This window comes from Hyperolius riggenbachi, chromosome 3, assembly GCF_040937935.1.
Source record: "Hyperolius riggenbachi isolate aHypRig1 chromosome 3, aHypRig1.pri, whole genome shotgun sequence".
NCBI lineage: Eukaryota > Metazoa > Chordata > Amphibia > Anura > Hyperoliidae > Hyperolius > Hyperolius riggenbachi.
Genome location: NC_090648.1, coordinates 313,579,595 through 313,603,450, shown reverse-complemented (window position 1 = coordinate 313,603,450; position 23,856 = coordinate 313,579,595). Strand labels below are relative to the sequence as shown.

The window sequence follows — 23,856 nt, the reverse complement described above, 5'->3', positions numbered from 1 at the left end:
AGAGAACCAGAGATGAAGCACCCTCATGTATTTTATTACATTTATCAGAGGGAACATGACAGTAAACACCTACCCTGCTTTTAGTTTCATTGTTATCTGCTTAATTAGTCTTTTAGCAACTGTGATAAGAATCCACCGACTATTCAGTCGAGGTTTGACCTGGAATCATTATAGCTGAGTCACTCTTCTGTGGAGTCCTTTCAAGCCCAAGCCTTCCCCCTCCTGGCTTAGATCTTCTGCTTTGCATACTGAGAGCTGTGATGACTGGGAGGGGCTGCTCTGCTGAGAGAGAAGCTCTGTGGCTGTAATATGATCTCTGTGTGCACTAGATTCTCATAGGAATGAAACTGCAGTTATTATCAGTGACACTTCCTACAGGCAGATCATACCAATATGAAAGCAAATAGCTGAAAGGCTGCATTTAGCCTAGATAGCAGCCTAGTCTCATATAGCCTAGACAGCACATCCAGAACAACTCGTATAACCCGGAAGGAGAAGGGATATGAGCCGGCGGCCATATTTGATTTTTCCTGGCGCAATAATGGATAAAAACACTAAAAAAGGCACACCAGAGCGGCAAAATTATCAGGTAGAGCATTTATTCTTTACAAGCCATCAACTGATATGTTTATTTTGTGTGAAACGTTCATCTCTGGTACCCTTTAAGGTTTTAGATGTAGTTTTACTATTTGGCCACAAGGTGTCCTTTCGTATAACTTCCCTATGCGTAGTATTATTACGCAATCAGGAAGTTATGGGTGGAGGTCAAGCTACACTAAAAACTGATCTTAAAATAAATTATGTAAACAGTTAAAATCCAGTTGAAAACTATAGCACATGATCCTTGGCTGTGGATTTCTGTAGAAATAGCTCTGTGCATAGGCACCGAGATCTGGATTTCCCCAGTGAAGAGAGATCATGCCATCCAACTTTGCAAATAAATAAATGGTTATATTCCGCTCTTTAAAGAGAATCTGTACTCTAATATTCTTACAATAAAAAGCATACCATTCTATTCATTATTTTCTCCTGTGCCCCTCTGTGCTGTTTCTGCCACTCTCTGCTGCAATCCTGGCTTGTAATTAACAGTTTTAGGCAGTGTTTACAAACAAACTAACCAGCTTCTAATAGGCTCAGCTAAGCATAGTGTGCGAGTCATTCAGAGTGTGCAGGGGGCCTGCAGCGGGTGTGTATCGCTTCTACCAATCACAAGCAGCCCTGCACATTCCACACAATCAAGCCTTAGCCCGACAAACAGGACAGAGGAAAGATACATTGATTTATTACAGAGACAGTGCAGTTAGGAAAGACTGCAGTAAGCCAGAGCAGATTAGAACAGGCATAGGAACTTATAGGATAGAAGAACTAAGGCTGAAAAATGTGTTACAGAGTCTCTTTAATGTCACCTTGTGTTTCAAGATAGCTAGATGCGAGCAGGCAGCAATCATTCTATGAGACGCTCACCACTGACAGACTGGATTGTTTTTCATTAACCTGCCTGCACTGGGGTTTTGCAATTTACACCCAAGAGCTTCTTTATTGTGGCTCTGCCCTGTGAAGTTTTCTCCATCTGACCTCTGCTGTTATGCAACTGTAAGCAAAGCACATTCACTGAAGCAATATCAAGGATTGCAAGAGCAGGATACCATCTCCTTATTGCACAACTTTCTACACCACTAACTCAAGAGGTCATGGTTTTCAAATCCAGCCTTGCTTCACACACCATTTCCCATTTTATCCAAAAGCCACACAAAGTCCCAGGCAACTTTATCCTTGACCATTAAGAACAAGAATCTTGCTCAAATATCTAGATTTAAGGTAGCCATACACTGGTCGATTTGCCATCAGATTCGACCAACAGGTAGATCCCTCTCTAATCGAATCTGATCAGAGAGGGATCGTATGGCTGCCTTTACTGCAAACAGATTGTGAACAGATTTCAGCCTGAAACCGTTCACAATCTGTGGTGGTGCTACCGCCGCTCCCCCCGCCCGCATACATAACCTGTTCCGGCCGGCGCGACTCCAGTCCCCAGGTCTGTCTGTCGCTGTCTTCTCCGCTCTGGTCTGGTCTCCGGGTCCGACATGCTTCACTTCTTCCTGCCCGGCAGGAAGTTTAAACAGTAGAGCGCCCTCTACTGTTTAAACTTCCTGCCGGGCTAGAAGAAGTGAAGCATGCCGCACCCGGAGACCAGAGCAGAGCGGAGACGGAGCAGCGGTGACCGGGGTGAGTCGCGCCGGCGGAGAAGGTAATGTATTGCCACTCTATTGCGTCGGTTGTCGGGCACTCGAACGCCGCTAGCGACGCGCTCCCTACCCGCGGGCGATCGACTAATTTCCCGCACGGAGCGATCGATCTATTTTGGGACGAAATAGATAGAAATTTAGCGTGTAGCGTGACCGATGTGACAGCAGATTCGATCCCTGTGATCGAATCTGCTGTCGATCGGCGGGGAATCGGCCTAGTGTATGGCCAGCTTTACTGTAGAAATAAACAAGGCCTAGTAAATCAAGGTTTTAAAGGGATTATCAGGCACCCATTTTTTTAATGCACATGAATTTGCATTACTGTATTTTTTGGACGATCAGACGCTCCAGACCTTTTTAGAGGACAAAAACCAGGAAAAAAAATAAAATATCGCATCCATGGTGCAGGTGCTTTTCCTCCCAAGCTGTCTCTAATCTCCCCCTTACAGTAGCCCCGCCATTACAGTAATCCCTCCCTTACAGTAAAACCCCATCTACTTACACTGAGCAAACAAACAAGAGTCCAGCACTGTTGTACCTCAGGATTCCGTGCTAGCATGGGCTGTTGCAGGCTGAGACAGGGCCGCTTACAGCAAGCTGTATGTTGGCATGCTGAGAGGGGGATAGAGAGGTGCTACAAACTGAATGAAACTGGGAGACATGCACTGCACTTACCAGCATACAGCTTGTTGCGTTCAGCACTGATGCATGCTCTGATATTCCAAGTCTGTGACCAGGGCGTCGGGGAACAGCGGTGAACAGTCATGAACTCTGCACACTAAGGAAGTGAAAGCAGGCGGGGAGTGGCCAGTGAGTGGAGACAGAAAGAGGTAGCCAGGAGGTCTGTAATGTGCACGGTGAGCAGGAAGTGGAAGCGAGCGGCCAGTGAGCGGAGACAGAAGGAGGTAGCCGGGAGGTCTGCATAGTGTATGGTGAGCAGGAAGTGGAAACGGCGCGAGTGGCCAGTGAACGAAAACAGGAGGTAGTCAGAAGGTCTGCAATGTGCACAGTGAGCAGGGTAGAGGAAGCGGATGGCGAGCGGGCAGTGAGTGGAGACAGAAGGAGGTAGTCAGAAGGTCTGCAATGTGCACAGTGAGCAGGGTAGAGGAAGCGGATGGCGAGTGGGCAGTGAGTGGAGACAGAAGGAGGTAGTCAGAAGGTCTGCAATGTGCACAGTGAGCAGGGTAGAGGAAGCGGATGGCGAGTGGGCAGTGAGTGGAGACAGAAGGAGGTAGCCGGGAGGTCTGCAATGTGCACAGTGAGCAGGGTAGAGGAAGCGGATGGCGAGTGGGCAGTGAGTGGTGACAGAAGGAGGTAGCCGGGAGGTCTGCAATGTGCACAGTGAGCAGGGTAGAGGAAGCGGATGGCGAGCGGGCAGTGAGTGGAGACAGAAGGAGGTAGTCGGGAGGTCTGCAATGTGCACGGTGAGAAGGAAGTGGAAGCAGGCAGCGAGTGGCCAGTGAGTAGAGACAGAAGGAAGTAGCCGGAAGGTCTGCAATGTGCACAGTGAGCAGGGTAGAGGAAGCGGATGGCGAGTGGGCAGTGAGTGGTGACAGAAGGAGGTAGCCGGGAGGTCTGCAATGTGCACAGTGAGCAGGGTAGAGGAAGCGGATGGCGAGCGGGCAGTGAGTGAAGACAGAAGGAGGTAGTCGGGAGGTCTGCAATGTGCACAGTGAGCAGGGTAGAGGAAGCGGATGGCGAGCGGGCAGTGAATGGAGACAGAAGAAGGTAGCCAGGAGGTCTGCAATGTGCACGGTGAGAAGGAAGTGGAAGCAGGCAGCGAGTGGCCAGTGAGTGGAGACAGAAGGAGGTAGCCGGAAGGTCTGCAATGTGCACAGTGAGCAGGGTAGAGGAAGCGGATGGCGAGCGGGCAGTGAGTGGAGACAGAAGGAGGTAGTCGGGAGGTCTGCAATGTGCACAGTGAGCAGGGTAGAGGAAGCGGATGGCGAGTGGGCAGTGAGTGGAGACAGAAGGAGGTAGTCAGAAGGTCTGCAATGTGCACAGTGAGCAGGGTAGAGGAAGCGGATGGCGAGTGGGCAGTGAGTGGAGACAGAAGGAGGTAGCCGGGAGGTCTGCAATGTGCACAGTGAGCAGGGTAGAGGAAGCGGATGGCGAGTGGGCAGTGAGTGGAGACAGAAGGAGGTAGCCGGGAGGTCTGCAATGTGCACAGTGAGCAGGGTAGAAGAAGCGGATGGCGAGCGGGCAGTGAGTGGAGACAGAAGGAGGTAGTCAGAAGGTCTGCAATGTGCACAGTGAGCAGGGTAGAGGAAGCGGATGGCGAGTGGGCAGTGAGTGGAGACAGAAGGAGGTAGCCGGGAGGTCTGCAATGTGCACAGTGAGCAGGGTAGAGGAAGCGGATGGCGAGTGGGCAGTGAGTGGAGACAGAAGGAGGAAGCCGGGAGGTCTGCAATGTGCACAGTGAGCAGGGTAGAGGAAGCGGATGGCGAGCGGGCAGTGAGTGGAGACAGAAGGAGGTAGTCAGAAGGTCTGCAATGTGCACAGTGAGCAGGGTAGAGGAAGCGGATGGCGAGTGGGCAGTGAGTGGAGACAGAAGGAGGTAGCCGGGAGGTCTGCAATGTGCACAGTGAGCAGGGTAGAGGAAGCGGATGGCGAGTGGGCAGTGAGTGGAGACAGAAGGAGGAAGCCGGGAGGTCTGCAATGTGCACAGTGAGCAGGGTAGAGGAAGCGGATGGCGAGCGGGCAGTGAGTGGAGACAGAAGGAGGTAGCTGGGAGGTCTGCAATGTGCACAGTGAGCAGGGTAGAGGAAGCGGATGGCGAGCGGGCAGTGAGTGGAGACAGAAGGAGGAAGCCGGGAGGTCTGCAATGTGCACAGTGAGCAGGGTAGAGGAAGCGGATGGCGAGCGGGCAGTGAGTGGAGACAGAAGGAGGTAGTCGGGAGGTCTGCAATGTGCACAGTGAGCAGGGTAGAGGAAGCGGATGGCGAGTGGGCAGTGAGTGGAGACAGAAGGAGGTAGCCGGGAGGTCTGCAATGTGCACAGTGAGCAGGGTAGAGGAAGCGGATGGCGAGCGGGCAGTGAGTGGAGACAGAAGGAGGTAGCCGGGAGGTCTGCAATGTGCACAGTGAGCAGGGTAGAGGAAGCGGATGGCGAGCGGGCAGTGAGTGGAGACAGAAGGAGGTAGTCGGGAGGTCTGCAATGTGCACAGTGAGCAGGGTAGAGGAAGCGGATGGCGAGCGGGCAGTGAGTGGAGACAGAAGGAGGTAGTCAGAAGGTCTGCAATGTGCACAGTGAGCAGGGTAGAGGAAGCGGATGGCGAGTGGGCAGTGAGTGGAGACAGAAGGAGGTAGTCGGGAGGTCTGCAATGTGCACAGTGAGCAGGGTAGAGGAAGCGGATGGCGAGCGGGCAGTGAGTGGAGACAGAAGGAGGTAGTCAGAAGGTCTGCAATGTGCACAGTGAGCAGGGTAGAGGAAGCGGATGGCGAGTGGGCAGTGAGTGGAGACAGAAGGAGGTAGCCGGGAGGTCTGCAATGTGCACAGTGAGCAGGGCAGAGGAAGCGGATGGCGAGTGGGCAGTGAGTGGAGACAGAAGGAGGTAGTCGGGAGGTCTGCAATGTGCACAGTGAGCAGGGTAGAGGAAGCGGATGGCGAGCGGGCAGTGAGTGGAGACAGAAGGAGGTAGTCAGAAGGTCTGCAATGTGCACAGTGAGCAGGGTAGAGGAAGCGGATGGCGAGTGGGCAGTGAGTGGAGACAGAAGGAGGTAGCCGGGAGGTCTGCAATGTGCACAGTGAGCAGGGTAGAGGAAGCGGATGGCGAGTGGGCAGTGAGTGGTGACAGAAGGAGGTAGCCGGGAGGTCTGCAATGTGCACAGTGAGCAGGGTAGAGGAAGCGGATGGCGAGCGGGCAGTGAGTGGAGACAGAAGGAGGTAGTCGGGAGGTCTGCAATGTGCACGGTGAGAAGGAAGTGGAAGCAGGCAGCGAGTGGCCAGTGAGTGGAGACAGAAGGAAGTAGCCGGAAGGTCTGCAATGTGCACAGTGAGCAGGGTAGAGGAAGCGGATGGCGAGTGGGCAGTGAGTGGTGACAGAAGGAGGTAGCCGGGAGGTCTGCAATGTGCACAGTGAGCAGGGTAGAGGAAGCGGATGGCGAGCGGGCAGTGAGTGAAGACAGAAGGAGGTAGTCGGGAGGTCTGCAATGTGCACAGTGAGCAGGGTAGAGGAAGCGGATGGCGAGCGGGCAGTGAATGGAGACAGAAGAAGGTAGCCAGGAGGTCTGCAATGTGCACGGTGAGAAGGAAGTGGAAGCAGGCAGCGAGTGGCCAGTGAGTGGAGACAGAAGGAGGTAGCCGGAAGGTCTGCAATGTGCACAGTGAGCAGGGTAGAGGAAGCGGATGGCGAGCGGGCAGTGAGTGGAGACAGAAGGAGGTAGTCGGGAGGTCTGCAATGTGCACAGTGAGCAGGGTAGAGGAAGCGGATGGCGAGTGGGCAGTGAGTGGAGACAGAAGGAGGTAGTCAGAAGGTCTGCAATGTGCACAGTGAGCAGGGTAGAGGAAGCGGATGGCGAGTGGGCAGTGAGTGGAGACAGAAGGAGGTAGCCGGGAGGTCTGCAATGTGCACAGTGAGCAGGGTAGAGGAAGCGGATGGCGAGTGGGCAGTGAGTGGAGACAGAATGAGGTAGCCGGGAGGTCTGCAATGTGCACAGTGAGCAGGGTAGAAGAAGCGGATGGCGAGCGGGCAGTGAGTGGAGACAGAAGGAGGTAGTCAGAAGGTCTGCAATGTGCACAGTGAGCAGGGTAGAGGAAGCGGATGGCGAGTGGGCAGTGAGTGGAGACAGGAGGTAGCCGGGAGGTCTGCAATGTGCACAGTGAGCAGGGTAGAGGAAGCGGATGGAGAGTGGGCAGTGAGTGGAGACAGAAGGAGGTAGCCGGGAGGTCTGCAATGTGCACAGTGAGCAGGGTAGAAGAAGCGGATGGCGAGCGGGCAGTGAGTGGAGACAGAAGGAGGTAGTCAGAAGGTCTGCAATGTGCACAGTGAGCAGGGTAGAGGAAGCGGATGGCGAGTGGGCAGTGAGTGGAGACAGAAGGAGGTAGCCGGGAGGTCTGCAATGTGCACAGTGAGCAGGGTAGAGGAAGCGGATGGCGAGTGGGCAGTGAGTGGAGACAGAAGGAGGAAGCCGGGAGGTCTGCAATGTGCACAGTGAGCAGGGTAGAGGAAGCGGATGGCGAGCGGGCAGTGAGTGGAGACAGAAGGAGGTAGCTGGGAGGTCTGCAATGTGCACAGTGAGCAGGGTAGAGGAAGCGGATGGCGAGCGGGCAGTGAGTGGAGACAGAAGGAGGAAGCCGGGAGGTCTGCAATGTGCACAGTGAGCAGGGTAGAGGAAGCGGATGGCGAGCGGGCAGTGAGTGGAGACAGAAGGAGGTAGTCGGGAGGTCTGCAATGTGCACAGTGAGCAGGGTAGAGGAAGCGGATGGCGAGTGGGCAGTGAGTGGAGACAGAAGGAGGTAGCCGGGAGGTCTGCAATGTGCACAGTGAGCAGGGTAGAGGAAGCGGATGGCGAGCGGGCAGTGAGTGGAGACAGAAGGAGGTAGTCGGGAGGTCTGCAATGTGCACAGTGAGCAGGGTAGAGGAAGCGGATGGCGAGCGGGCAGTGAGTGGAGACAGAAGGAGGTAGTCAGAAGGTCTGCAATGTGCACAGTGAGCAGGGTAGAGGAAGCGGATGGCGAGTGGGCAGTGAGTGGAGACAGAAGGAGGTAGTCGGGAGGTCTGCAATGTGCACAGTGAGCAGGGTAGAGGAAGCGGATGGCGAGCGGGCAGTGAGTGGAGACGCCGGGAGGTCTGCAATGTGCACAGTGAGCAGGGTAGAGGAAGCGGATGGCGAGTGGGCAGTGAGTGGAGACAGAAGGAGGTAGCCGGGAGGTCTGCAATGTGCACAGTGAGCAGGGTAGAGGAAGCGGATCGCGAGTGGGCAGTGAGTGGAGACAGAAGGAGGTAGTCGGGAGGTCTGCAATGTGCACAGTGAGCAGGGTAGAGGAAGCGGATGGCGAGTGGGCAGTGAGTGGAGACAGAAGGAGGTAGCCGGAAGGTCTGCAATGTGCACAGTGAGCAGGGTAGAGGAAGCGGATGGCGAGTGGGCAGTGAGTGGAGACAGAAGGAGGTAGTCGGGAGGTCTGCAATGTGCACAGTGAGCAGGGTAGAGAAGGCGGATGGCGAGTGGGCAGTGAGTGGAGACAGAAGGAGGTAGTCAGAAGGTCTGCAATGTGCACAGTGAGCAGGGTAGAGGAAGCGGATGGCGAGTGGGCAGTGAGTGGAGACAGAAGGAGGTAGCCGGGAGGTCTGCAATGTGCACAGTGAGCAGGGTCGAGGAAGCGGATGGCGAGTGGGCAGTGAGTGGAGACAGAAGGAGGTAGCCGGGAGGTCTGCAATGTGCACAGTGAGCAGGGTCGAGGAAGCGGATGGCGAGTGGGCAATGAGTGGAGACAGAAGGAGGTAGCCGGGAGGTCTGCAATGTGCACAGTGAGCAGGGTAGAGGAAGCGGATGGCGAGCGGGCAGTGAGTGGAGACAGAAGGAGGTAGCCAGGAGGTCTGCAATGTGCACGGTGAGAAGGAAGTGGAAGCAGGCAGCGAGTGGCCAGTGAGTGGAGACAGGAGGTAGCCGGGAGCTCTGCAATGTGCACGGTGAGCAGGGCAGTCGAAGCGGATGGCAAGCAGGCAGTGAGCGGAGACAGGAGGTCTGCATGGTGAGAGGTGGAAGCTGGCGATGAGCAGACAGTGAGCTGAGACAGCTGGGAGATCAGCATTCAGACCATCCCCTCCTGCACAAACACACTTTTGGCGGAGAAAAAGTGCTTTTTATGGTAAAAAAACAAAACACAAATACGGTAATTAGAAATGCACGTTTTCACCTTCTCCTGCCCCATCAGCCACACATGGAGTCAGAGGAGTTGGGATGGAACAACAGCCTGTTCCTTCCTGTGAGCACAGATCCCTGAATGACCCCCCCCCCCCCCCAGCAAAATCAACTCTTTGTGGCCAGCACTGCAGCTCCAACAGTCTCTCAGAAGCTGGACAGGGATAGCTACTCTCTAGCTGGGAATAACCGCTCTGCTGCTCAGTGCTTGTCGGAGAGGTCTCTGGTCACACGATTGACTTTTCCCAAACAACATTTTTCTGGAACAGCTGCAGCAAAGAAAAATTCTGCAGGTATTGGCATAGTTTCCCCTTTAGTTTTACTAATACTAAAACATCTTGGAGGGTGAAAAATTGTATCATCTTTTCTCTGTTTATATACCAGTATTTGATGCATTATTCCTAACGTGATGTGATTGACATGTACATTTTAAACCAATGGCAGATTATTGATCCAAGTTAACATCTCTTCTCATTTTAGGATCAAGAGAGATTATCTTTCAGTGATCCTAACCTCCTTTTTCATGCAAAAATGTAGATTCATTTCAATATTAAAAAGATAGTAGATAGCAATGATTTTACTTAATGTAATCTGCTGTAAATTAAAATTGTAATCACTAATTTGAAAGCAAGTCTAAAGCCAATTTACAAAAACTTAAAGTACCTAAAGGAAAGGTAAGACTCTGGGTCCTGAGCCTTCCCGTTCCTCTCACGATCCCCGTGTTCCAGCACTGGCTCCCCTGTTAAAATCTCCCGCCGTGGAAGGCTTCGGGAGCCCGAACGCTTCCAAAGACAGGCGGCTCTGTACTAAGTCTTCAGCAGCACTCAGGCCCCTGAAGACTTCTGAAGCCTTGGGCAGTGGCAGAGAGCATGCTAACGGGGGCGCAAGTGCAGGAACGACGGGACCAAGAAAGGAACGGGAAGGCTCTATGGCACCCAGAGCCTTCCCTCTCCTTAGGTGTGTTTTCTTTTTGTCTTTTTATATATAAATTGCTTCAGACTCCCTTTACGCCACATCAGGAGCACTAAACTACTACTAAACTGCTCTTCCAAATAGAAAAAAGCATCTTTTTATCATTTTCACAGTATGAGGCTGCATCTAGACAACTGCCTACTCACAGCAGGCAAAACAGATCACTGCCTTACTAAACCAGGTTCAAAATCCATGCCCATCACAGCAAATAAACGTTCTGCCTTCCCCTACATTGCACCCATCCCTTTAAAATGTTCCATAATTGTAGAAGTGTGCAATGGTCACACAAGCAGGTTTTGCTCTCAAACGATGATTGTCTGTAGAGTGAAGACTCAATTACTGACAGTTTTTACAAGACTTACATTCTGTTTCATGTTTATATGCTCCAAGAGTTAACTGTCTGGATGTGGTCAGGAGCTGTTGCATCATTGCTGTTGGGTCTTGGAAGATCTAGAAATACAAAAGCAAGCAAGTTACTGTTGGGCCACTTCCTAATAATTTTGGGGAATGGTATAAAAAGCAAAACAAAAAAAAAACTGCTTAACAGATATTAATGTAACTGGATCAGAATCTGTATTTCACATGCAGACAGAATGCTCCCTTCCCCATCTCAATGAAAGGAATGGTTCTCACCATCTCATCGTAGAACTCAGAAACCACAGTCTTCTTTCCTAGCATGGCGTTCGTGTCAGACTGAAAGAGCTTCAATAAATGGTACAAAGTGACCTGAACCAATAAGGAAACAATACAGAAAGCACAAAGTCAAACAGGCCACCCACATTTGGACTATTAAATAATCTTAAAGGGAAACTTTAGTGACATGATGAGATAGACTTGTGTATGTACAGCGCCAAGCACACAAATATGCAATGTTGCTTTCCTTCTTTCTCTGCTTCAAAGGGTTGATATTTAGCTATGTAACTGACAGTTTTCTCCAGTCAGGAACCAGCTAGACTATAGTGTCCCTCACTGATAAAGGAGTTACAGCCATAAAACACTTTCTTGGCAGATAATTGATCATTCTCAATCCCCTGCTCTCAGATGACCAATAGTTAATTTATTTCAGCTTTCCTGAGACAGGAAAGACAGAGTTGAGACAAAACAAATCTACTTGAAAAAAGGGAACCCGGGGTGAGAGGGATATGGAGGCTGCCATATTTATTTCCCTGTAAACCATGCCAGTTGCCTGGCAGCCCTGGTAATCTTCTGGCATAAGTAGGGCGACTCAAAACCCTAGAACAAGCATATGGCTAATCTAGTAAAAGCTGAGTCAGAGTGCCCGATCTGCTGCATGCTTGTTCAGGCTCCATGGCTAAAAGTATTAGACACTTGAATCAGCAGGATAGCCAGGCAACTGGTATTGTTTAAAAGGAAATAAATATGGCAGTCTCCATATCCCTCTCACCTCCCTCCCTTTAAGTTTTTAAATACAACAAAACTGTGGGATATCTAAAAGTCATTTTTAGGAGTAGGAGGATAGATACAGTTGTTAAATGGTAAGTGCTGAAGTGATATTAGCATAGCTCCCAACTGTCCCTTTTTCGGAGGGACAGTCCCTTTTTGGGAGCCATGTCCCTCTTACCCTCATTTGTCCCTCTTTCTATGTAAATATATGTATTTCTATACTAAAAATGTGTTTGACTCTAAACTTCATTCCCAACCTTTAAATTGATATATTACTAATTTTAAAATGTGACTATGAAGGAAAATGAACCAGGATAGAAAGGACCAATGTGGTTTGAATTTTAACAACATATTTTTCTTATGAAATCTTTATGGTATGCGTGACTAGAGGTGTGGTGAGGGTGTGGCCAGGGGTGTGGCAGGGGCGTGGCTTAAGTGTCCCTTTTTCTCATCTCAAAAAGTCGGAATGTATGATATTAGTGTTTACTCAAGAACATATCTACAATTAACTTTCAAGCAATTTAAAACCGAATAACCAACAACTCCATTCAAGGTCATCACAATTTTCTAATTTTTTTATGTATTGGATCTAGAACATATCATGCCTGTAAATAATGGAAACATTCTCATTTTCATCTCCCCCTTCCATATAAGAAAAGTATTTGTAAAATGTGGTGGCTGACTCCCAGTGATGGCAGCAATCGTATTTTTTCATAGGACCGAGTACTGATCTGTCATTTGTGTCAGTGCAGTCACTCATCCCTCCTACAGAACTGTGCCGCAAGGCATCAGACATTCCTGTGGCTCTTGTGAGTGAGAAAGCAGCGATCAGCATTGAAAGCAGCGATCTGCACTACCACAAGTTGTAAGCATCAGTGCTGTACTGTAACTTTAGTGCAACTGTTTATTTTTACATCAAAGTGAAAAAAGCAGCACAGCCATTTACATCTGGTAGTTATAACGCAGTATGGCTCTTACACGGAATTTCACAAAGCATTCCTCCACTACACAGGAATTGGCTTTAAAGAGATCAGGATCGCTTATCTCCACACAAGACAAATAACATTTATATCGCGTTTTTCTCCTGGCGGACTCAAAGATTTGAGCTGCAGCCACTAGGATGTGCTCAGTATCAGTGTTAGGGAGTCTAGCCCAAGCACCCCTTACTGAAAGCTGCTGGTTTACTAAACAGAAAAAAGCGACATTTGAACACTGGTCTCCTGTGAACAGTATCCAGCCACTGCAACCAGGTAAGAGCTGTTCTGACTCCAGTTATATAAAACACTCAAAGTACTGTCCCCAATCAGATACTATGAATGCATCTATTCTTAAAGTTCTTCCCCATTTTTTAATTAATTACATTTATATGTGGCTAGTGAATTCACAGACATTCATTATAAATACTGTACTTAAAGGTCATATGCTTAAAGAGACTCCGTAACAAAAATTGCATCCTGTTTTTTATCATCCTACAAGTTCCAAAAGCTATTCTAATGTGTTCTGGCTTACTGCAGCACTTTGTACTATCACAGTCTCTGTAATAAATCAATGTATTTTTCCCTTGTCAGACTTGTCAGCCTGTGTCTGGAAGGCTGCCAAGTTCTTCAGTGTTGTGGTTCTGCTATGCACTCCCCCCTCAGGGGGGAAAGAGAAACACAAATGATCTCTTGAGATTCAAAAGGAAGGCTGTATACAGCCTGCTTGTGTATGGATGTATTTTCTATGTGTGGACATACTGTACATCAACCTACTTCCTGTTTTGGTGGCCATTTTGTTTGTTTATAAACAAACTTTTTAAAACTGTTTTTAACCACTTTTAATGCGGCGGGGAGCGGCGAAATTGTGACAGAGGGGAATAGGAGATGTCCCCTAACGCACTGGTATGTTTACTTTTGTGCGATTTTAACAATACAGATTCTCTTTAAGTAAAATAGCTAGTAAGCGCTTAACTAGTCACTAATCTGCCCTCTCCCCAACACTAAACACCCCCCCCCCATTTCTAACAGCAACATATCTGATGCCCGTCAGCTGTCCATGCAGAATCAGCAGTTGACACACTAAGGGCCCGTTTCCACTAGAGCGAATTCGCATGCAGACAACGCATGCGGATTCGCATAGGCAATACAAGTGGATGGGACTGTTTCCACGTGTCAGTTTTCATTTGCGTTTTTCTGTGCAGGATTTTTCTGCACGGTAGACCCTGCAGAATTCGCCTGCGTGTGGAATGCAGGCGATTCGCAGGTAATGTATTTAATAGGGAAATCGCATGCGTTTTTTGCATGCGTTTTTCCCGCGATTTCGCATTGAAAGTAATGTAAATTGACACAGGCAGTGACATGGTTAAAAATCGCATATACCCTGCCTATGCGAAATCACGGCAAAAAACGCATGCGGAATCGCATCCGCATGCGATTTTGTCAGCGGTGATATGCGGCGATTCCGCACCGCACTAGTGGAAACGGGCCCTAATACAAAGCAACAATTCTGTTGGCATTGCACCATTCAGAAAAGGCACACAGGTAAAGAGAAAAAAAAAAAAAGGAAAGAAATAGGGGGTACACACACACACACACACACACACACACACACACACACACACACACACACACACACACACACACACACACACACACACACACACACACACACACACACACACACACACACACACACACACACACACACACACACACACACACACACACACACGTATTTTTGGGGGATGTTACAACTCCTTTTAAAAGGCTGGCATTCTAATTAAACAATTAAGAGACAAAAGATAAACACAGATTTACTTACAGGCCTTTCATTTGGATCAATAAAAAATATTTTTATGATTATTTCAAATTCACCCCAGCCAGTCTCTGTAATTTCATAAGGGGGTTTGGTAACAACTAAGGGAAAAAAAATACAAAGACAGGTAAGCATAAACATGTTCATACAGAAAACTATAGAAAGAAAAGCAAATAAGGAAAACATAAATACCCCTTAGAGGATTGCCATAACTTTCATGCAACTTGAACTGAATTTTCTTCACATAGGCAGACATGTCCTGAAAACAGGAGAGAAAAAAAAAAAAACATTAAAATGTCTATCCTAGAAAAAAAAATAAAAATGTTTTAATAAAAAGGAAATCTGGACTAAGGCCTAGTGCACACCAAAAACCGCTAGCAGATCCGCAAAATGCTAGCAGATTTTGAAACGCTTTTTCTTCTTTTTCTGTAGCGTTTCAGCTAGCGTTTTGCGGTTTTGTGTAGCGGTTTTGGTATAGTAGATTTCATGTATTGTTACAGTAAAGCTGTTACTGAACAGCTACTGTAACAAAAAAACGCCTGGCAAACCGCTCTGAAGTGCCGTTTTTCAGAGCGGTTTGCGGTTTTCCTATACTTAACATTGAGGCAGAAACGCATCCGCAATCCAAAATCTGCAGCAGCCCGGGAGTATGCGTTTCTGCAAAACGCCTCCCGCTCTGGTGTGCACCAGCCCATTGAAATACATTACCCTAGCGGATCCGCACCCGCAAGCAGATCGCAAACCGCAGCGGAAACGCTCCGGTGTGCACTAGGCCATAGAGTTCGTTTTCAGTAACAAGTCAAAGTCGTATATTTTCCTTGCTTAGGCCTGGTGCACACCAAAACCAGCTAGCAGATCCGCAAAATGCTAGCAGATTTTGAAACGCTTTTTCTTATTTTTCTGTAGCGTTTCAGCTAGCATTTTGCAGTTTTGTGAAGCGTTTTTGGTGTAGTAGATTTCATATATTGTTACAGTAAAGCTTTTACTGAACAGCTTCTGTAACAAAAACGCCTGCAAAACCGCTTTGAACTGCCATTTTTCAGAGCGGTTTGCAGTTTTCCTATACTTTACATTGGAGGCAGAAACGGCACCGCAATCCAAAAAATGCCTCACCCCGGGAGTATGCGTTTCTGCAAAACGCCTCCCGCTCTGGTGTGAACCACCCCATTGAGATACATTAACCAAGCGTATCCGCAGCCGCAAGCGGCTGCAAAAACGCCGAAAAACCCGCTCGGTGTGCACCAGCCCTTAATGGTATTTTAATACGTAAAAAAAAAAAAAAAGGAGAGCACACGTGAGAGAGTGCAATAGCAGTCTGTAGGCTATAGCCACAAAAGAAGGTTCACACTAGAGCGTTTTGCCGCTTTTTTTTATTCTTTTAATTTTTTTTTAAAGCACTAGTGTAATGAAACCCCATTCTTACTTGGGCAATTTGCGCTAATCGCCGCAAATCACCCAAAAACGCGAAACGCAAACAAGCCGCCTGCACCATTTTCAGGCGATTTTCTGGCGTTCGCGTTTCAGTGCTATAGAAGCGCTAAACGCGATCGTAGCAAGAGCGCCTCAGTGTTCTGTGATTTTTCCACGTGAAATCGCAGGGGGGGGGGGGGGGGGGGGAGGAAATCACTCCTGCAAAACACCGGCAAAAATCACCAGCATTTTGTAAGTGTGAATGGGGCCTAAGGGCTTGTTTCCATCTGTGTGGTTTAGGCCCCTTTCAGACAGACAGCTGAACTGCTTGTTTTCCGAGCAGTTTAGCCTCCTGTCTGCCGTCCCGCCAGTGTAATTCAGGTGCAATTTAAATGCAGCCGGATTGCAGTGGTTGTAACACCCCGCGTGTATAGCGTTGACACTCAGTGGTGTTACTGGGTGGCAGAGAACTGCGACATGTCAAGTCTGAGCATGGCTTGGGGAGGGGGCGGGTTCCCTCGCCTGTACTGGGTGCTACCAATAGCCAGGCCAGTGCAGGAGAGCAGCTGACTGACTGCCAGTGACTTCACTGCCTGTCAGCTGCCCATGTGAAAAGGCCCTTAGCCATGCTTTTGCAAAGAATGCAGATTGCAGGGACATCAGAAATTGCATCGACTGCACTGTGATGTTTCCATCACAGTGCACCGCAGTGCCGTGCGTCGCAGTAGCCACCTGCATTGCCCTCAGAAGTGCTAGAGGGAAATGAGGCATTAGCTTTACATGTGCAGACAGTGCAAGTATAGTTTAGTGGGATTTATGCAATTTATTGAGTGAACACAAGTTATTCATTCAACAAATATGAAGCATGTGTAACAGCCAACATAAGCGATGCATGGATATAGCACATTATGCACTTTGCATTACCAGCTGTTTTACTGCAATACAAGTAGAGCAGAAGGCAATACATGACGATCTGCTAATCATGCATAATGCTAGGTACACACAATGTAATTTTATGACAGATTTACTGTCAGATCGTTTATTTCCAACATGTCCGATCTGATTTCTGATTTTTTTCCATAGATCGGACATGTTGGAAATAAACGATCTGACAGTAAATCTGTCAGAAAATTGCATCGTGTGTACCTAGTATAACACTTGTAAGCAAAATTCTGTTTAATGCAGTTTATTGCATACACCCGAAAAGTGCCAAAACATGACAGCATAGAACCATGGCAGCCTGATGTTTAATAGGGAGAAGGGGTGTGTGCAGGTGCCTGAGCGTGAGCAGCAAGGAGACATGTACCAGTAAGTCCTCTGTATCAGGTATTTTAGATTTTGTTTATGCATAAAAAAAACAAACAAAAAAAACAAACAAAAAAAACAAACAACAACTTTTTGAGAAAGTAAATGCCTGACAAATCTACATTAATCCTACATTCCCCTAAGAACATAATACATGTATTACCTCATTGCGGTAGGGTTTTACATAAACAGTCCACTGGTGAGTATGCCCATCTTCTTCTCTTTTCTTTCCAAAATATCGTGCCACATTTCCATAGACTATGGGCTTTACAATAGTTACTCCCTTAAAAGAAATAAAACCCCAGTATATTAGATTAAGGGTAAAATTATTGACAATAACTACTGAAACACACAATGAGGTTAAAAAGAACACCACAAAATACAAAATGACCTTAAAAAGTCCTGTGATGACGTCATCAAGTACATGTGACCGTACGAGGATGGCTGGAGTGCTAACATGAGAACACCGCTCATCACTGGAACAGGGAGAAGAGAGTTCATACTCACCCATCCTGCTGCTGATCTCTTCATATGGGGGTGGAGGGGACTCACTAGACTTTCAAGGAAGTATATAAAGTGGCTGGATGGTGTACTGGTTAAGGTACACATACTGTCTAGGGTCAGTTCCTATTCTGTAAGGAGTTCAAAGCAAGGCTCCCAACACTGCAGGGTGGCCTCTTGAGCGCGTCCCAGTGGCTGCAATCCCAGTGACTATACAAATGTTCAGATACTTATAATTACAATAGAAAATGGGAGGGGTGTTCTTTCCCGCAGCTGGGCTACGTCCTTAGGAGTTTGGGCACGCCCAGATACCTATTGAAGCACAAATGGAAAGTAATAAAAAGTTCCCGCCCGCCCTTTAGCCCCAGTGTATAAAAAAAGTAAAAGATCGAAACACCAGGAAAGTGGAGTGAAGCACCTCCTAGTGACCCACTAAAATAGCTTAGACACAAGGAAAGTGCCACAGATAGGGTGGGGTAGCAGACAGTATCCCAGCTGCGGGAAAGAAACACCATTACCGGTAGGTCTAAAGGGTGCTTTCTCTAACCCATAGCTGGGATACGTCCTTAGGAGAGCTACACATGTAATACACACCTAGCTACTAGCTTGTAGCACTTTCCTGCCAAACGACAAATCCTGCTGAGAAAGAACATCCACTCTGTAATGCTTAAAGTTGGAAAAACTCGCCCAGGTAGCCGCCTGACAAATCTGCTGAACTGTAGCGCCTGCTCTCTCTGCCCAAGATGTCGAAATGGATCTGGTAGAGTGTGCCTTAATGCCAGATGGTGGAGTGGAGTCTGAAATCTTGTAGGTTGAAGAAATAACTTCACAAATGCATCTAGCAATAGTTTGTTTAGAAGCCTGTTGCCCCTTATTTTTCCCCATAAACAAAACAAATAAATGTGAAGATTTTCTAAACTCTCTAGTCTTAGACAAGTAACTCAAGAGAGCTCTTCTCACATCCAGGAAATGGAACTCTGATTCCTTAGCACAAGAAGGTTTATCACAAAAAGGAGGAAGAACAATACTCTGAGATCTGTGAAAATCCGACAAAACTTTTGGTAAGTAGTTAGGATCTAGCTGAAGCACTATCTTATCCGGAAAAATAGTCAAAAAAGGATCCTTAATGGAAAGAGCTTGATGATCTCCCAGTCTTCTAGCTGACCTAATTGCCACCAAAAAGTATACCTTGAGCATCAAAAATTTTAATTCAATGTCATCAATAGGTTCGAACGGAGCTTTAGTCAAAACATTAAGAACTACGGATAAGTCCCATTGAGGGACTACTTTCTTTTTTAGAGGAGTAAACTTATGTATAGCCCAAAAAAAATCCTTGATCAACCTTTCTTGTGCCAAGGGTTTAGCTGAACACTGAACTTTGAGGGTACCCAGGGATAAATTCATCTCGAGGCCCTTCTGAAAAAAATCCAATATAGTTCCGATCTCTGACTGTGCACTATTGTGAGATGGACACAAAGACTGAAAAACCTTCCATACCTTTCTATAAATTTTATGAGTCACCGGTTTCCTACATTTAGCAGAGTGTCTATAACTTTATCTGAAACCCCTTTACTTTTAAGGATTAACCTTTCAGGATCCATGTCGATAGTTTAAACATCTCCGGTTTGGGATGCAAAAGAGGCCCTTGACATAGAAGGTCTGGTCTCAATGGAAGTGCTAGTAGAGGCTGTACTGACGACCTCAAAAGAGTGGCAAACCACACTCTCTTGGGCCATACAAAATAACTTGAAAGTGGCAATTGTTCAGTGAGACATGCGTATCTGTTACCAAATTCATAAATTGAATCATTAATCATCTTTCTTACAACAATAGTACTGTAAAAGTAGCACATTTATTAAGCATTAAAGTACAAAATTTACGAGTGCTATTAAAAACAACATGGGATGGCCACCCCGTCACAACCACCCAATGCAGCTCACCATACACCCACACACATATTCAACGGCCGTAATGAATCACACTGAGGTTTAGGGCTTAAAAAAGACCCCCAAAAAAATTTTTTTTTTTGAGGTACTGACGACCTCAAAAGAGTGGCAAACCACACTCTCTTGGGCCATGTTGGAGCAATGAGAATCAGACTTGCGGTTTCCCTCTGAATCTTTTCCAGAACCCGAGGAATCAGCTTTAGAGGAAGAAAAGCATATCCTAGATTGAACGTCCATGGGGCAGACAGAGCGTCCAACCCCAGAGACTGCGAGCAACTGTGAAGTGAGAAAAACGGAGGAATCTTCGAGTTTTTTGGAGACGCAAAAAGATCGATCTCCGGAATTCCCAGTTTTTCCGTTATCCAAAGAAAAACTTCCTGGTTTAATCCCCATTCGGACTGATCGAGCATGTGGCGGCTCAAATAATCCGCTTCCAAATTTAGAACGCCCTTCACATGAATGTCCTCGATCGAGAGCAGATTTGTCTCTTCCCAAAGAAAAATATATTTCGTCAGAAGAGACAGATTCACCGACCTGGTCCCTCCTTGTTTGTTTAGATATGCAATCGTAGACGCGTCAGAAAAAAAATTAGAACATGCTTGTTCTGCATAAGATGAGGGAAGGCCTAAAGTGTCTCCCTCACTGCTTGCAGTTCCCTGAAGTTGGACGAGCTCCTGGCAATCCTTTTGGGACACTTCCCCTGAGCGTGATAACCTAACACCGTGGCCCCCCAACCCCAGGCGCTGGCTTCCGTGTAGATTCTCAACGGAGCCTCCTGTCCCCACACCTTGCCCTGAGTTAAATTTACAGGATTTAACCACCAATGGAGGGAAAAAAAAAAAAAAAAAAAAAAAACACTGTTTCACCTGAACTGGAATCTGGACAATCTGGTCTAGAGACTCCTGATTATTGTCCCATATTCTTAACAACCATCTTTGAAGTTCTTGACTGTGAAACTGAGCCCAGGTTACTGCTGGAAGGGAAGCTGTAAACAAACCCAAGACCTTCATGATCCCCCTGATAGACACCTCCTGAAGTAGTAGTAGGGAACGCACCTCTGTTTACAATTTCTCCACTTTGTGAAAAGGAAAAACAATTCTCCCTCTGATTGAATCGATCATGTATCCCAGAAACACATTGGATGGGATTTAAATTCGATTTCTGAAAGTTTATCATCCAGCCCAAAGTTTGGATAACCCGATCCCTGTGTAAACAAAGAATCTCCTCTGATTTTGCAAAAATCAGGAGATTGTCCAGATAGGGAACTATTGAGATTTCCTGTTGCCTTAATTGTTTCATTACATCTGCTAGAACCTTTGTAAACATTCGAGGAGCTGAAGCTATCCCAAAAGGCAGAGCCTGAAACTGGTAATGAAGCGTCGATTCCCTACTTGAACTGCGAACCTGAGAAATTTTTGATGAGTATTGGCAATCGGAATGTGCAGGTAGGCGTCCTGAGGATCTATTGACACAAAAAAAATCCTCCCCTAGGAGAAGAGACCTCACTGAAAAAATGTTTTCCATTCTGAACTTTTTGTAAACTAAATAGGGATTTAGAGATTTAAGATTCAGAATGAACCTGAACTCCCCACTGGTTTTTGTCACCAGAAAAACATGGGAATAATACCCCAGAAACTTCTCCACTTGAGGAACTGGGATAATCACATTTTTTAGCATTAATTTTGATATCTCTAACTGAAGACCTTTTGCCTTGCTCTGATCTCGAGGAAGACTGTTTATGTAAACCCTGGGAGGAGGCGGAACGAAAAATTGACGATGATATCCCTCTTTCATAATTCTTAAAATAAAAAGGATCTGGACTTAAAACTACTCCATTGGAAATGAAAATGAAGAAGCCTCCCTCCCACGGGTAGTGAGTCATTTGTTTTCTTTAGGGGCACTGGGTTTTGCAAGCGCAAACCCTCCTCACCCTTTACCTGCTGGAAATGACCATTTCCTTTGCTGAGGCAGAGACCTAGCTTGGTCCTGTTCTGGTCTTTTATATACTTTGTTTCTTAACTCTGGAATTCTTACGCTTGATAGGGAATGGTTTACCCCTTTCCGCAGATCTGGATAAAAAATTTTCTAACTCCCCACCGAACAGTAAATCCCCGTCAAAAGGTACGGAACATAACTTATTCTTAGACGTTAAATCCCCGTCCCATGCTTTAAGCCAGACGGCTCTCCTGGCAGAATTAACAAGAGCAGTAGTGCGGGCCGAGATCCTAATAATTTCTACTGCAGCATCTGCCAAGAAGGCCACCGACCTCAGAACCACAGGCAAAGATTTAATATAATTACTCAGACTAGATCCATTTGAAGCATGAGATACTAAATTATCCATCCACACCTTTAAATTGCGAGATACAAAGTAGCCGCTACTGCAGGTAAAAAGGCAAATGAAGCAGACTCCCAGGCTTTTTTCAACAAGAAATTATTTTGTCCATGGGATCTTTTAACACACCCGTATCTTCAAAAGATAAAATCAGAATTTTTCGAATATTTAGATAAAGAAGCATCTAATCTCTGGCATTTGGTAAACTTATCCATAACTGACGGAGCAAATGGATATTTCCTTTCAGCCGATTTGGGAATAAATAGCCAACGTTACGGTTCCTTCCACTGCGAAGAAATAATATCCTTGAGGCTAAGTTCACAGTGGCACATTAAAGTCGCACGTTAAAACAGCATTTAACGCAGAATAACTCACTGCAATGAAAAATCAATACCCCGTTCACAGTGCACACGTTGTGTTGGTTTCTAACGCTGCACGTTAAGTAAAAGTACTGCATGCAGTGCGTTATACACGTTATTAGCTGCGTTGGACTGTTTGCACATGCTCAGTAATGACTTGGAAGCATACTTTCATTGCCTGTATTTTTTACTGTATCCGCCAGTAACGCTGTGTTGCGACTTTTTGGGCGCGTTGCGTTGTAAGTTTGCAGTGCGACTTTAACATCGCATCAAAACGCAACGTCCCACTGTGAATCTAGCCTCAGGGATTGATGAAAAGAAAATACCCGTCCAGATTGCTGCGCCAGACCTGAATATACCTGATCCTGAGCAGAAAGCCCTTTCTGAATTTCAGGAATTTGTTCAGTAGAATAAACTGCTTTAACCACTTGAGGACCGTGGGCTTTACCCCCTCTTAAGGACCAGGCACTTTTTTTCCATTCAGACCACTGCAGCTTTCACGGTTTATTGCTCGCTCATACAACCTACCACCTAAATGAATTTTGGCTCCTTTTCTTGTCACTAATAAAAGCTTTCTTTTGGTGCCATTTGATTGCTGCTGCGATTTTTACTTTTTATTATATTCTTCAAAAAAGACATGAATTTTGTCAAAAAAATGATTTTTTTAACTTTCTGTGCTGACATTTTTCAAATAAAGTAAAACTTCTGTATACATACAGCACGAAAAATGTGGACAAACATGTTTTTAATTAAAAAAAAACCCATTCAGCCTATATTGATTGGTTTGGGTAAAAGTTATACCATTTACAAACTATGGTGCAAAAAGTGATTTTTCCCATTTTGAAGCATCTATGACTTTTCTGACCACCGGTCATGTTTCATGAGGGGCTAGAATTCCAGGATAGTATAAATACCCCCCAAATGACCCCATTTTGGAAAGAAGACATCCCAAAGTATTCACTGAGAGGCATGGTGAGTTCATAGAAGATTTTATTTTTTGTCACAAGTTAGCGGAAAATGACACTTTGTGACAAAAAAAGAAAAAAAAAAAGTTTCCATTTCTGCTAACTTGCGACAAAAAAAGAAAAAAAAATGAAATCTGCCACGGACTCACTATGCTCCTCTCTGAATACCTTGAAGTGTCTACTTTCCAAAATGGGGTAATTTGTGGGGTGTGTTTACTGTCCTGGCATTTTGGGGGGTGACTAATTTTAAGCACCCCTGTAAAGCCTAAAGGTGCTCATTGGACTTTGGGCCCCTTAGCACAGTTAGGCTGCAAAAAAGTGCCACACATGTGGTATTGCCGTACTCAGGAGAAGTAGTATAATGTGTTTTGGGGTGTATTTTTACACATACCCATGCTGGGTGGGAGAAATCTCTCTGTAAATGATTTTTTTTTTTTTTTTTTTTTTTTTTTTTTTACACACACAATTGTCCATTTACAGAGATATTTCTCCCACTCAGCATGGGTATGTGTAAAAATACACCCCAAAACACATACTACTCCTCCTGAGTACGGCGATACCACATGTGTGGTACTTTTTTGCACCCTAACTGCGCTAAGGGGCCCAAAGTCCAATGAGTACCTTTAGGATTTCACAGGTCATTTTTGTTTCAAGACTACTCCTCACGGTTTAGGGCCCCTAAAATGCCAGGGCAGTATAGGAACCCCACAAGTGACCCCATTTTAGAAAGAAGACACCCCAAGGTATTCCGTTAGGT

At 46.6% G+C, this 23,856-nt stretch overlaps 1 protein-coding gene across 1 annotated transcript in view; it reads right to left on the bottom strand.

Moving 5' to 3' along the window:
* YEATS4 (YEATS domain containing 4) overlaps positions 1 to 23,856 on the bottom strand; it is a 46,602-nt gene that overhangs the window by 8,779 nt on the left and 13,967 nt on the right. The window contains exons 2-6 of the mRNA XM_068272753.1: positions 17,157 to 17,276; positions 14,471 to 14,537; positions 14,285 to 14,379; positions 10,715 to 10,807; positions 10,444 to 10,531 (exon numbers count right to left, since the gene is read on the bottom strand). Coding sequence (XP_068128854.1) covers positions 10,444 to 10,531; positions 10,715 to 10,807; positions 14,285 to 14,379; positions 14,471 to 14,537; positions 17,157 to 17,276 — 463 coding nt within the window. The remainder of the gene's footprint in view (positions 1 to 10,443; positions 10,532 to 10,714; positions 10,808 to 14,284; positions 14,380 to 14,470; positions 14,538 to 17,156; positions 17,277 to 23,856) is intronic.